Source organism: Vipera berus, assembly GCF_964194415.1.
Source record: "Vipera berus genome assembly, chromosome: 1".
NCBI lineage: Eukaryota > Metazoa > Chordata > Lepidosauria > Squamata > Viperidae > Vipera > Vipera berus.
Window position 1 is genome coordinate 86,410,754 of NC_138202.1, and position 15,472 is coordinate 86,426,225.

General features: G+C 39.2%; 1 protein-coding gene across 4 annotated transcripts in view; it reads right to left on the bottom strand.

Moving 5' to 3' along the window:
• Positions 1-15,472, bottom strand: part of CTTN (cortactin) — a 40,726-nt gene that overhangs the window by 12,331 nt on the left and 12,923 nt on the right. For all 4 annotated transcript variants that reach the window (XM_081313764.1, XM_081313765.1, XM_081313767.1 and 1 more), the window contains 5 exons: positions 15,273-15,383; positions 6,835-6,889; positions 5,786-5,896; positions 3,614-3,724; positions 1,704-1,814 (listed from right to left, as the gene is read on the bottom strand). In XM_081313764.1, the coding sequence (XP_081169890.1) occupies positions 1,704-1,814; positions 3,614-3,724; positions 5,786-5,896; positions 6,835-6,889; positions 15,273-15,383 (499 nt within the window). The remainder of the gene's footprint in view (positions 1-1,703; positions 1,815-3,613; positions 3,725-5,785; positions 5,897-6,834; positions 6,890-15,272; positions 15,384-15,472) is intronic.

The window sequence follows — 15,472 nt, forward strand, 5'->3', positions numbered from 1 at the left end:
AAAAATATACACGCTGTTGAGCACCCCCAAAGTTTGCTGGAATGTACACCAAGCAGCACAGTTAGATGGGATGATGCACTGTCATTCAGGACATACATGATTAAGGCAACTGAAGGTCACTTAATTATTTCCCTGCTGTATTTGCAAAGGAAGAAGAAATTAAAGTTGCCATGCATTGTATAGGGTTTTGCAATGAGCAGCTTAGGTCTGGGTTAGTTACTGGATAAGAGTTAGAAGTGGAAACTCTGCCTTGTTGTGACTCGTGCTTCGCTAGTTTCTCCTTGTAGTCAAACCCCACAGCTGATGGGTCCTGCCTTTCGGTTTGAACACCAAATTTCCCTCCGAAACCACTCTTATAATCTGAGAAATTCAGTATATAAGGATAAGGGGGGGGAAGCCAAGGGAAGGAAGGGGACGGGGAAAAGAGGAACATGTTTAGACGCGAAATACATGAGCTAAAAAACTTGTTAAAAACAGTTGTGGTAAGAGGTAGGGAAAGGTTTGTCTAAAAAAGAGGTTATTACCTCTAGATGTTAAAATTTTGAAAATATCCTAAAGTATAGACTTTTTTTGGATTGTATAATTTCATGTTGGAGCTTACAGTAATTGCAAATTGAAGTGTTTCTTGCTATTAAGTATACATATAACACTCACACATCCAGCAGAGCAGGAGATGTTTTCTGAACTTTCTCTCATATGCTCATTTCCCATAGGCACATTGTGAAAGAGGAAAGCATTCAGACATGCAATTACTCCCCACTCCACTTTACCATCATCTGAAGTTTAACAGTCCCTCAAAACGTTAAGAATCATGCAGTCTTGACACGAAAAGGTTACCTTCACACACAATATATGGTAGTTACAAACCTGAATATAAATTCTGCATTTATATTCAGGCGTGGAATATAACACAGAGACACAAACATATTTAATCAATGTAATATGCCAGATACAGCGAACAAATTAGAGTTTATTTCAGACTACTCACTTTTAATCATGGTTCGGTGCAAATTTAAAATACACACAATCCCTGTCAGATTAAACTGTCTGCACTGTAAAGGTACTGGAAATTCTGTCGCTACGTGAGGCAACCATTAAGTGAGTTGCACCTAATGTATGATTTTTTTGTTGTGGTTGTTAAATGAATCACTGTAGTCATTAAGTGAATGCAGCTTCTCCCATTGATTTGGCTTGTCAGAAACCAGCTAGGAAGACTGCAAGTGGTGAACACATGATCTCAGGATGTAAATACATATTGGTTGCCAAATGCCTGAATTTGGATCATGTGACCACACAGGGACGCTGCGGCAATTGTAATTGTAAGTGCAAGGACCAGTCATTAAATCACTTTTTTCAGGACTATCATAACTTCCAACAGTTATTAAATGAATAATCATAAGTTGAAGATTACCTGTTAATAGCTGCTCATGAACAAGCTGCGTTTTGTGTAAAATAGGCGTACTCAGTTCTTACTGTTGATACTACTCTATTGCCAAATGAGGAGGGAGGCCCTATTTTCACATCTTTAAATAAAGGCTGGGAAAGATAATTCAACAACTGAACAGCTCTCCCCTTCTGTTTTAAACAAATTAAGATTAAATTTCCCCTTTCTGTTCTGTACAATCCTACTCCCCCTCCCCCATTCTAGAATTCCAGGAAGACTAAAGCCCAATGATGCATGCAAAGCTTATAAATAAATGTACCTTTTTGAGATTCGTGCAACTGCACTTTTTCCTGGTGGTCCCAGCCAAGCGCACATTTATCCTGTCTGTCAGTCTGTATGCCAAACTTTCCACCAAAACCCTTTGTATAGTCTATGTAAAGAAAACATTAAAAGATGTTATTTGGATCTGATTTTTGTCTAAGAAGTCATTTTAAGTGGTTTTTTTTTGCTGTTGCTTTTAACGTAAAAGAAAATAGCAAGAAATCCAAAGCCGTTGGACCAGTCACTAAATCTCACCCCAACCCACCTCACAAGGTTGTTGTTGTGGGAAGGAATGTTATATATGTTTGCCACCTTCAGTTACTTATAAAGCAATAAAGGCAGGATAAAAGTAAAAAAAATAAATATATGGATGACATCTAGAAACAAGAGAGAAAGAAAGAAATTACTAAAAAAAAAGTTATATGCTAAGGTTGTAATCCTAAACATTCATTGGATTCAGACTTAACTATTGAATATACATCCCTAGCAATTTTGCAATTTCAATCTACAATGTTGCCTTTGAAAGGCTTACGAGTAATTAGATCATATAATCAATCCTAATTTGTTTTTCAACCAAATAATGGTGGTCAAGGTTATTAATAGATCTTAATTAACAAAAAGCCCAAGTATACAAAAGTATAATTAGAGCATATTTACAAAGTAATTGTTTGGTTTACATATAAAGCTAAACCATATATACAGTAGCTTGGCATGAATAGGATGAGTGAATGGAATCAATGAATAAACCACAGGATGTTTTAGAAAGAAAACTATAACCTGAAACTACGGTCCATTAATAACCTAATAACTTCAATAAAGATTGAACATAATATGCAAGCCCGGGCACTTGTTTTGCTTTTGATTTCCTGGCTCAGTTGGCTTTTGGGTCCTCTTCAGGTCTGTCCAATTACAGAAGCTCAAGGCAGATACAGCTAAAAAAGGGAGGGAGACCAACAACCCCCCTCCTCCCAAGAATTATCTAAACAAACCATGGTGACTTTGCAAGACTCTGGCTTATTTAGCAAACTATGGCTTAGTATGATGTCTAAATACAGTTAATTGTTTAACTTAAATCAGTAATCCATAAAGGCAGATTCTTGTAAATCAAAGCAACCAAACTTGTTAGTAGCTGCTCTTTATGCTGGATGTCAAAGACCAGCAGGCATTTGCTACATGGAATTATGAAAGATATAGTCTCAAAGTTCTTTTAGACCAGGGGTGGGGAACCTTGGCTCTTTTATGACTCATGGACTTCCACTCCCAGAATTCCTGAGCCAGGCATGCTGGCTGGGGAATTCTGGGAGTTGAAGTCCACAAGTCATAAAAGAGCCAAGGTTCCGCACCCCTGTTCTAGACCGGGGGTCCCCAACCCCGGTCCATGGACCAGTACCGGGCTGCAGCATGCCAACAACTGGTCTGCACAAACAAGCAAAGCCCCATCCACAGGATGCAGGCAGCACATAAAACCACGCACCCTCAGGTCCACGGAAAAACCTCTCTCCACGGAACCGGTCCCTGGTGCCCAAAGGATTGGTGACCTCTGTTCTAGACAGCAAAATATCAGTCTGAACTATGTACAATAAATGAAGGCTCTGATCCATCATGAAGTTAGCTGAAAGGTTCTCTGGTTTTAGCATTATTTTTATTATCCTACAATCCCTACTTAAGAAACTGACTAGACTTTCTTGTCCTAAGTCATCTCGGAGACTTTTTTAAATGGAGAGGCAGATAGCAACAAACAATCTCTTAAATACATTTTTACGACAGAAAAAAGGAAGGAAAAGATTTTCATAAAATAGTTTGTAGATTTACGACTTGAAAGCCTTGGTTTATGCAGATATATTACAATTTCAGGTTTAAAGAAGGTCAACTCATAAACAATTTCATAGAATAAAATAAAGTAAAAACCTTTCTGTGATTCGTGTTTTTCAGTTTTGCCCTGGTATTCAAAGCCAACAGCACTTTTATCCACTTTCTCTTTGTCCACACCATATTTACCACCAAAGCCTTTAGAATAATCTGGAGATGGGAGTAAAAAAATATAGTCATTCGTAATAGTACAGACTAAAGACACTAGACTTTTTATCATTTATAGCTACTTGATTCAGTTCACTTTTACTGACTCTTGGCAATGGATAAAAAAAATTACCATAAAAACCTCAGAATCATTTATCCAATTGTATTTTTAATGGAAACAGAAAAGGTTCAGCTGTGAGTCACCAAGAGACTGAGGATCATATGGAGGAAGATAGAGGAAGCTCATTTTAAAGACTGATTAACCCAGAACTTGGTTTCCCCTTAACTATACAGTAGCTATCTTTGCTTTCAATGTAGCAGTTAAGTGCACTTGTCCAACAAGGAAATACATGCAGTAAAGCTAGAGCAGCTAAAGAGGGGGTATGAACATGGTTTTGTAAACTGTGAATACAGTCTTGTAAAATGGCTGCCATATAAGGAAGGGTGGTGGTGTGCGTAGGATCAGTTCTATACCACAGGTAAGTCAACAATACATGTTCCAAGTGAACCTTTGTAGTGAGTAGAAAGAAGTAAGGAACCTATTCTATGATTTGAAACCTGTTTCACTATAGTAGAGAGGTTTGTCATTCCTTCCAATAAGTTTACAAAAAGACTACCCATTTCTGGTACCAAGCTCCAATGATTCGGCTTGAGAAGTGTCAGAATTCAGAACAAGGTATAGGATTTATTTTGTGGGGAAAATGCTATTTGGAAAAAAAAATTACCATTGTGCCTAAGTAGAAATGGAGAGATACGTGCTAAGCCTACCCTCAGTCATATAAATTTGAGTGACTTCAGGAAAGTCACTATCTTTCAGCCCAAACTACCTCACAGGAATGAAGTTATGCTTCCTTTAACATTTAACCTAACAAACAAATAACTAAAGGAAAATAGAAAGGCTGGAACACAATATTCTTGGTCTTTGAAAAGCAGTCTTAAGATGCATTTTTTTGAAGTTTGCCTTAAAAAATGTTTTAAAAAACCATGCAGAAAATACACAAATGCATACGAGCTACCTATTCAGCTTAATTCAAAACTAGTGTAACAATAATAAAGCAATGAAAATCATTTTGGGCAGAAAAATTGAGAACCCGACTTCAATAAATGCATACTGTCTATGCTCTGGAGACAACTGCCTAAATGGAATGCAGTAAACCATATGCCGCAATCTAAGAATCACAACTTTCCTCACACACAAGAACAGAAAGTGAGAGATGATTGCAAAAATGATTCAAATTCTTGTGGAACTCCCACTTTTTTGACAGAAATGCAGACAAAATTAGGAAGGAAGCAGAAAACTGATAGATTCATATCTGTTAGGAAAATCTTACTTCATTTAGAGAAGAGAGGATTTTTTTCAGTGCAAATCTGAAAATGTTTACTTTAGACATCAAGTATCAATGGATTCAATGAAATTTTTATGATTCAATGCTCTCTCTAGGATAAAGATGAAATTTGAAATACCGTATATTTCCTGCAGAGGCAGAACAGGGATATTTTTAACTGCATAGCATTTTCTCATTTGACTCTTCCAGTAAATATTATAGATAGCACACACAACAGTGCTAATTACCATTATTTTTGTCAAACAAGAACAGAATACATTAGAAAGGAGTATCCCTAAACCAGGGATAGGCAACCTTGGCTCGTTTATGACTCGTGGATTTCAACTCCCAGAATTCCTGAGGAATTCTGGGAGTTGAAGTCCACGAGTCATAAACGAGCCAAGGTTGCTTACCCCTGCCCTAAACCCACTAGGATGGGCTGATTATTTCTCAAGTTAGGTTTACATCAGGATTATATCTTACGATATGTTGTTAAGAGTCAAATGGACTTTGGGGTGATTAAATTCAGGTATCCACTGAACTCACTGTATTTTAATATCTTCTGTTCCATAAGCATCCATGAAGACAGAAAACATGGGGCTAGAAATAATCTCCACATCAACTAACTTATCAGAAATGAAGTGATAAAGAAGATATAAAGACAAGAAGAATCTTTGTAGTCTTGTAAAGAGAAGTGAATTATTTAGGACCTTGCTAAGATATCATCTTAGCAACAAACCTTTCTGGGATTCATGTTTCTCTGTTTTTCCTTGGTAATCAAATCCCATGGCACTCTTGTCTACTCTGTCAGCCTGCACACCATACTTCCCACCAAATCCACTTGAGTAGTCTGAGAAGAGAACAAAATACACCATGTGTCAGAAATTACTGTAGGAGCAGCAGAACAAAAGAATGGATATCACTGCCGATAAACTAGTTATGACCAAGTTCACTGATAAATGCTCCATATCCCCATTGAATCCCGTTATTTGATAGCACCACTAAGTACTATACGTAAACTCTCCTAGAATTTGGAGACTCTCCCGATGCCTTCAGAATTTCTGCCAGTATTAAAGGTCTTTACATTTGTATCACCAATCTGGATTGTGACCTACATTGCCAATAACAAATAAACTCCTTAACAAGTCAACACAATTTCTGCTTATTTTATCACTTCCTGCCTTAGTGCTCTACTTTTCAAAATGCAGGAAGCAGTGATTTATTATTCCAAGTATCACTGTGATCAATCCAAACATTAATTCCAAAAGGATATCATTCAGGAATGCTTAGTTTTTTTAGACATGTAACTGCTGTTGCTCTATCACTCTATAGGCTCACACATTTACTGTAAGCATCCATATAGGTGTCATCTATCAATCAGAATATAGCTGGCAGGGACCTTGGAGGTCTTCTAGTCCAACCCCCAGCTCAAGCAGGAGACCCTATAACATTTCAGACAGGTGTCTCTCCAGCCTTTTTCTTAAAAGCCTCCAGCATTGAAGCACCTACAAGTTCTGAAGGCAAGCTGTTCCACTGGTTAATTGTCCTCACTGTCAGGAAGTTTTTCCTTAATTCCAGGTTATTTTGCTGAAAATTGGGATGTGTTTTACTAGGCGTTATTAATTAAGGTAAGAAAATAATGATAAAGTATCTTATTCAGTGTGTTGTTGTAATTTTTTATTCTACATGTGGAATGGATATGTACATGTGTTAATAAAATAATTTCCAGAGCAGATTTTGTCAAATCTTTTATATGCTTTGAACAAATTATTTCTCAGTGAGAATTACCTTTTTGAGAAGCATGTTTCTCCGTTTTTCCTTGATATTCAAATCCCACAGCAGACTGCAGAGAAAAATAATTCAACAATAAGTTCACATTTATAAAAGCTAGAACTGGCATCTTTTCAGGAGAAAGCTTTAATTTGGGACAAACGTGCACAATGGTTGAGGCCTTCCCCATTTTCAAATGCACCCAGCATTCACATGTGTTTTTCTGCCATTTTTACCTCATCATATTATTGTAGCTTAGATGAGAGGACACTGTTTGGGAACACAGTCATGCCCTGGCACCTACAGACCCTGTTGCCAACTCCAGTTCTTCAAACCTTTTTAAAAGTGATAGCTATTGTTTCTAATCAATATATAAGCATTAAGGATTTATGAAAATGTATTTCACAAATTTTCTTTTTTTAATTTAAAATTTTTATGTTTATTTTTCCATTTCTCCCACAAACAAATCAAAAAATATACTGCAATACATAAATACATACTCGTAAGTTTGGGTGCTGCTCGTCCATTTCCCCTTTCACTGTATCCACACTCCTTCTCTCTTTCCTCTTCTCTACCTTCTTTCTCGCTTTCTCCTTTCTTTCCTACTTCGCTCTTCTTCCTCTCCTCTTTCCTTCACCACTCCCCTCTCGTTTCTCCCCACTTCTTCTCCTCTTTTCCTCCAATCTTCCTACTTCCTTCCCCCTCCTCTACTCTCTTCCCTCTCTCCTCTCCTTTCTTCCCTCCCGTTCCTCTTCCGATACAATTCAGGGGTGATGTCCGAGCAGCTCCTCTCCTTAGATTTTCAATATCTATATTAGGTATGATAACATTAATTTTCTATTACGTCAATATTTCTATAAATCTGGCCTTCTCGGTATACACTTCTATAAATTTTTATACTACCTCCCGTTATGCAATACTGTGTCACCTGGGTCTCCCTCCTTATCTCCTCATTTTTCTTCCATCTAAATTAGTGTTAGCTACTGTATCTTTTAGGCGTATTCTCTTTTTCACCCACTCATAAAATTTTCCCCAGATTTCATAATACTCTGACCCTGTCTTATCTTTAATTATCATTGTTAATCTATTCATTTCCGCACATTCCATTATTTTCCCGACCACCTCTTCTTCTGGAGGAGCTTTCAGTGCCTTCCAGTTTTGTGCAAACACAATCCTAGTTACAGTGGTTATATGAATAATCAAATATGTTTTCTCTTTACTATATTTCTCTGGTAAAATACCCAACAGGAATATTTCTGGTCTTGGTTCTATACATTGTTGTATCATCTTTTCTATCCATGTTCTGATTATATTCCAATAGGTTTTAGCTTCTACACACGTCCACCACATATGATAGAAAGAGCCTGGTATTTGATGACATTCCCAACATTTCATAGATCTGTCCTTAAACATTTTAGCTAGTCTTTCTGGAGACATATGCCATCTATAGAACATCTTGTACATATTTTCTTTATACGCTGTCGCCATTATCAGTTTATAGTTTCTTTCCCATAATTGCTGCCATCTATCTAATTCAATCGTATATCCAAAGTTTCATGTCCATTTTATCATTGACTCCTTTACTTGCTCCTCCTCTAATTCCCTATATAGTAAGTAGCTATACATTTTTTAATCCATTTTTCTTCAGTTCCCGTATTTCATCTAACTCTATTCTCCCCAAATTAAAACCATCTATTTTAGCATCTTTTTCATATCTAGATTGTATTTGCGTTCTCATGTACCAATCCGTCTTTATTCCTTGTTCCTCTAATTGTTGTTTGGTTTTCAGCTCCCCTGTGTCTGTTACTAGGTCTTTATATCTTATAATGTTTCCCATGTTGGGGTGTATTAATGCTTCCATAGTTGAAAGCCAATCAGGAATCCTCAAGTAATGCTTTCTCCTTATTTTCTCCCAAACCATCAATAAAGAATTCCTGATATGATGTCTCTCGAAATAGCTATGTATTCTATTTTTCCCATACCATATGAAAGCATGCCATCCCAACTGTAAATCATGTCCCTCTAATGTCAATAATCTACTATTCCTCAGTAAGATTTATTCTCTCATCCATGATAATGCTGCAGCCTGATAATATAATTCCCAATTAGGTAAACCAAACCCACCTCAGTCTTGCATTCTGTAACATTTTTAAATTAATCCTTGCCTTTTTTCCCTGCCAAATATATTTCAAAATTATTTTATTTAGCCCCTCAAAATATTTCTTTTCCAATCTTATTGGTATTGTTGAAAACAAAAACAACAATCGTGGTAGTATATTCATTTTGATTATTGCAATCCTACCCCATTAATGATAGTTGTACCTTTTCCCATTTATCCAAATCTACTTCGATTTGTCTTTTCAATTTGTGATAGTTATCTTCTTTAATTGTTATGCATCTTGCTGTCAGGTGAATCCCCAGATATTTTACCTTCTTTACAATCTGTATCTTTCACATCAATTCTTTTTTTTGTTTTTCAGTAATATTTTTCACTAACATTTTTGTTTTATCTTTATTGATCTTAAAACCTGCTACCTCACCATATTTTTCTGTTTGTTCTATTAATACAGGTCCTGTCTCTAGTGGCTCCTCCAAGATAAATACTAGATCATCTGCAAAAGCTTGTAGCTTATATTCTTCTCTCTTAACTTTCATACCTTTATACAGTATCCTTTTTCTGTCTTATAGTTCTATTTAGTATCTCTAGTGTCAAGACAAACAATAATGATAGAGGACATCTCTGCCTTGTTCTCTTCATAATATTAATCTTTTCAGTCATATCTCCATTAATCATTACTTTGGCTACTTGCTTATTGTAAATTGTTTTAAATACATTTATAAATTTCTCCCCAAAATCCATAGTCTGTAGTTGTCTTATCATGAATTGCCAATTCACATTATCGAATGCTTTCTGCGCGTCCAAAAACATCAATGCCATCTGTTTTTCAGGATGTGTTTCATAGTATTCTAATGTGTTTAATACAATTCACATATTGTCTCTAATCTGTCTTTTAGACAGAAAACCATTTTGATCCAAATGTATAAATTCGTTTAAGAACTTTTTAAGTCTTTCGGCCATGATTGATGCGAACATTTTGTAGTCCACATTCAGCAAGGAAATCGGTCTATAGTTCTTTATTTTCTGTATTTCCATTTCTTCCTTTGGTATCAGGGTAATAAGTGCTTCCGACCACGAATCTGGTATCTTAGCTTCAGAGAGAAGTTCATTATAGAGTTCCAGCATTACATTGCCTAACAGTTCCTGCAATGTCTTATATAGTTCTGCTGGTAGCCCATCTGGTCCTGGTGTTTTGCCATTCTTTTGTTTTTTAATTGCTTCTTTTAATTCCATCATTGTTATTTTCCCTTCTAATAGCTTTTTAAATTTCTCCGGTACTTTAGGTATCTCTGTTTTTTCCAAGAATTGTTTTATCCTATCATCTGAAACTGTTTGTTGCTTATATAAATTCTCATAATATTCCCAAGCTATTTTTTCTTTTCTTCATTCCAGTGTTGTAAAGTCCCCTCAGCATCTTCCAGTTGTTTAATCCATCTCTTCTCTTTCTCCTTTTTAATTTTATATGTCAACCATCTCCCTGGTTTGTTTGCATGTTCAAAAAAGGTTTGTTTAGCTGCCTTTATTTTCATTGCCACTTCTTCATTTTCTATTAAGTTCATTTTATGCTTGTTCAACTCCATTAAATTTTTAATCTTTTTGTTTTGTGTATCTTTCTGTAATTCTTTCTCAAGTGTCTTATATTCTTCCTCTGGTTTTTCCTTATTTTGTCTTTTCTGTTCATTCTTTTTCCCCAAATAAGTCATAGCAAGTCCTCTCATGTACGCTTTCGCTGTGTCCCAGACATTTTGAAGTGAGGTATCTTCTTTTTTGTTTTCCTTGAAGAAGAAAGCCATTTCTTTCTCCATATATTGCTGAAAGTCTTTTTTCATTCAATACAGTTTGGTTTAATGTCTATCTTGTTCTCTTTTTTTGTCCTTTCCATATAATTGTGAAAGGGTTGTGATCCGCCCATGTGTTTGTTTCTATGGTTATAATTTGTGTATTTATGAATAAGTCTATTGACATCCATATCATATCTATTCTTGACCAGGACAGGTGTCTGTTAGAGTAGAATGTATATTGCTTCTTTTCCGGATATTTTTCTCTCCAAACATCTATTTAATTTGTCCACCATATTATGAAAAGATTTTGGAAGTGTTCTCCTTAGGGTCTTGTTTTTTTTTTTGTCGTATTATAATCCAGCTCGGCCTTTACAATAGCACTGAAATCTCCAATCATACACATGCTTTCAAATTCCAATTCTATTATTTTCTGGTGTAATTTTGAAAAGAAATTTTCTTGGTTTTCATTTCGGGCGTAAATCACTACCAATAATGTTTTTTTACGATTCATAATTACTTCCACCATTAAAATTTGCCCTTCTTCGTCTGAATATATCAATGTAGTTTGTATTGCTTTCTGAATATATAATGCCACACCACTTTTACACTGATCTGCAAGTGAAGTGTATAATTCTCCCAATTTTGGATATTCTAATAGATTTTTATGTTATTTCCTAATATGAACTTCTTGCAAACAAATTATGTCCATTTTTAATTTCCCCAGTTTATTTAGTGTTCTTTTCCTTTTTATAGCTGAATTTAGTCCATTTACATTTATCGAAATTGCTTTTATCTCTTCTTCCATTATTTATTTGAAGTTTTAGCTGCTCTCATCATTCTCATCTCTTTGCTCTTTTGCCTTTTGCTCGTCCCTTCTCTCAACACCCTTTCCTCCTCTTCTATGCTATGTTTACTCAGTTGCTTCTCTGTCTCGTCTCCCTGATGTCTGATTACTCTTTCCCCTCTCAGCCTTTCTTCTTCTTGCTGCCCAAAGTATTGATCATAGAAAAGTTCTACTTTCTCTAATGTGTCCAGTCTATGTCTCTGTTCTTGCCAATTTATCATTACTCCTTCTGGTATTGACCATCTAAAATTTATCCCTTTTTTAATTAAGCATTTCGTCAAAAATTGATATTCCTTTCTCAGGTCTCTCACTCTTCTTGGGATCTGTTTTAATATCACGATCTCTCTTCCTTTGTATTTTATTGTAGCATTTCTCAGCTTCTGTAATACCGTATTTTCCGGCGTATAAGACGACCCGGCGTATAAGACGACCCCCTACTTTTAAGAAGATTTTCAAGGTTTTGTCTTATACGCCGGAAAATACTTACATGCCCTGCCCGTCGCAGAGGAGGCGAAGGCCCGACTGGCCCCGCCGGCCCTCCCGCGCTTCTGCCGGCCCCGAGGCGCAGCGTTTCCCAGGCGGCAGGCAGCGCCGGAGGGCAGCCGCCACCCCGCCACGGCTGGCGCCCCTTCTGCTTCCCCCCCCAGGCCTTGAACTTCTCCCATTGGGCGCAGGGCGGGGCAGCTCCGCCCGCAGCCTCTTTTTTAGAACTTGTGCGCTTCCCTCTCACTGTCGGCCGAGGCGTGCTCGGCCTGGGCTCCCGGTCCCTCTTCCCGGCCGGCTTCCCGCCCTGCCCCTCATGGAGCTTGACTGGGCGTGCAGCCTCTCGGTGTGGCTGCTTTTCCTGGGCAGCCTGGCAGTGCCTGCCTGCCTCTTAAAGTGCCCACCCTGCATCCCTCTGGCCAAGGCAAAGGCGGCTGATGAGGACACCGACCTCGCTCCACGGGCGGCGGGAAGAGCTGCCACGTCTGGGGACTCCTCCTCCTCCTTCCCCCCTCCCGCCTCACGAAACGGCCTCTTAGTCCGGCGCGCAGCTCCGATCCCGGCTGCCTGCTGGCTCGTCTCGGTTGTGCTGATGCACCCGAGCGGCTGCTTCTCCCGTCCTCGGCGGCTCGCACTCCTAGTTGCAGCGCATTGGAGTAAGCGCCGGCAGAGGCTGCTCTTCGGTCACCCGCCGGGAAACTTGCCAAACCGGGAGAGCGACTGCCGCGCCCACGCCCCGCCTGGGACGCCGCGCCTGCCTGCCTCTTAAAGTGCCCACCCTGCATCCCTCTGGCCAAGGCAAAGGCGGCTGATGAGGACACCGACCTCGCTCCACGGGCGGCGGGAAGAGCTGCCACGTCTGGGGACTCCTCCTCCTCCTCCCCCCCTCCCGCCACCCTCTCGCCTCCCGAAACGGCCTCTTAGTCCGGCGTGCAGCTCCGATCCCGGCCACCAGGCTGGCTCGTCTCCGACAGCACCGCCCGGCGGAAGCGCATCCCCGCAGGGGGGGGAGAGCGGTGCTGGTGACAGGTGAGTCCGGCGGGCGCGAGGCCCTCCCCTCGGGCCAAGAGCCAACGGGCAGCGCCGCCTTCGCGTGGGGAGAGCCGCCCGACGCTCCCGCCCAGCCGTGTCCCGGAGCTGCGCCGGAGTTAGCTCAGTTGCGCGGGGCGGCCCGGCTTTGCAAGAACAGGGACGCTCGACTGATTTGTTTTTTTTCCGGCGTATAAGACGACCCGGCGTATAAGACGACCCCCCAACTTTTGAGAAGATTTTCAGGGGTTAAAAAGTCGTCTTATACGCCGGAAAATACGGTATATCTGCCCTTAATGCTTTTTTAGTAAATCTTATATGCACCTCTCTGGGGAAAGTATTTCTCGTTGCATATCTAGTATGTATTCTAAATATCTCATCTATATCATTAATTATCTTTTCCTTGCTTTCCTCCAATGCTTCTGCTAATATTCCTGCCATTACGTCTGCTAGGTTCTCTCCCTTTCCTTCTTCAACATTCTGGAATCTTAAGTAATAAGCAGCTCTATCCATCTCTAAAGAAATATTTTTTTCCTGGTTCCTGTCTGTTGATGTAAGTTGGTTATCAATCTCCTCTAGTCTCTTTATCTGTTGATTCAATTCTTTCTTCAGCTTGTTGCAGTCTTTGTTCATTTTTCTCCATCAGTTATTTGACCTCCTTTAGGTCCTCTTCTAGTTTGCCAATCCCTTCTTTGAAGTCTGTGTGTAGTGCCAGTATCATGTTTTTCAATTCCATGTTAGATCTATCTTGCTGCGTTGTAGTGTCCAGTGTTTTCTGTGCCACAGGACTCTGTGATATAGGGGCAGCTGTTGCTAAGTGTGTTGTAGTCTTCATCTTCTCCAGTAATTTATAATCCAAATGTCAATGGGATATTATAATCCAAATGTGCTCCAAAAAAGAAAGGAAAAGAAAAAAAAACGCAAAAAATTTCAATGACAGGAAAAGGGGAGAACAAAGGAAAGAGGAAGGAAAAAAAGGAAAAAGCCAAATATACTTATATCTGAATAAGGAAAAAAAAAATAATCCAAACAGGTTACACTTCTTTGTTTGTTTCAGGCTCTCCGTGCCTTAATCCAAAAGAAGAAAAGATCAAAAATAAGGTCTCCAAAGTAAAAAAAACAATCCACCATTCACCAAACCAAAATACAGACTCTGTAACTTTCTTATCAGTAAGTCCAGCAGATGTCATTCAAGGTCACGTACTCTCCCTTATCTTTTTTTTATAATAAGCCTACCAAGTCTACTAACACCCAGGTGCCTCTAAGTAGCACTGCAGCTTCAAAAGTATTCTCAGCCGAGATACTTGATTCATTGCCTTCTTTTGCCTTCCATTGTTTTCCGCCGCTACAATTCCAGAAGAGGAGCAGCTTAAAAGTCCGCTCCCCCCCCACGGCTTCAAATTCTTCTTACTTCCTCCCACATACACAATTTCCAGCATTTAAGGTCTCTCAATCGTCTCACCCAGGCAATCCTCCAAATTTACTTTCAAAATCTTCCAAGTGGCCGCCCCAGCTTGTGACGTCTTGCAATGGCTGTCTGACAGCTGCTGGTCCAGGAAGCTTCTGTCGGCTCTCCAGGAGGTTGCGATCCCTCCTGTGTTGCCAACCTGTGCTTCCCTTCTTCACCGTCCCTACAGGACGGCTCTGGTCTATCTGGAACTCAGACAGACCCCCCCAAACAGCTGAAAAGCGACAATCCTTCGGGAGCCCCCAAGGAATGTGTTGTCCCGCCATGGCGCTGGCCCTGCCCCATTCCAAATTCTCTTTGTCAGGATATCTGATTCCCTGTGTAAGTATAACGTATGTTACAAATTTAAATCTCCCCACTCCCAAATTTCACTATACTATATAGAGTGGATTCTGATCATGGTGGGATATAGCTATAATGCAGAAATAAATAAAACAAAATATTTACACATTCTTGGTTCAGCTTGCAATACAACTGTCACAAATCAGTCTTTCATGTACAATTCAGTATATTTTATAATCATGCTTTAAGATGATTAGTCAATAAATTTCTCGCTGCTCTCTTTCCTTTATTTTGTGCAAACATAAACCCAAGCAATTGGAATAAAGTATCAGACAAATTTTTCAGAAAGGGAATGGCTGTAAAAGTTATCCAAGCAAAGCTGAAAACATGCAGCATAAAAATATAACAGCCAACAAGATCACAATGCTAAAAGCAGAGAAGATCTGTTACCTGGTCAACCCTGTCAACTTGTACACCAAACTTGCCACCAAAGCCTTTAACCGAATCCACCTGGGAACAATGCTTAGAAAGCTTGGATTGATATTCATGACCAACAGCTGACTGAAAGGGGAAAATAGAAGACAGCATTTATTATGTTATTCCTAATGACTGGACTCAAACAGTCTTCCTAAACTAGCCGTAGCCACATA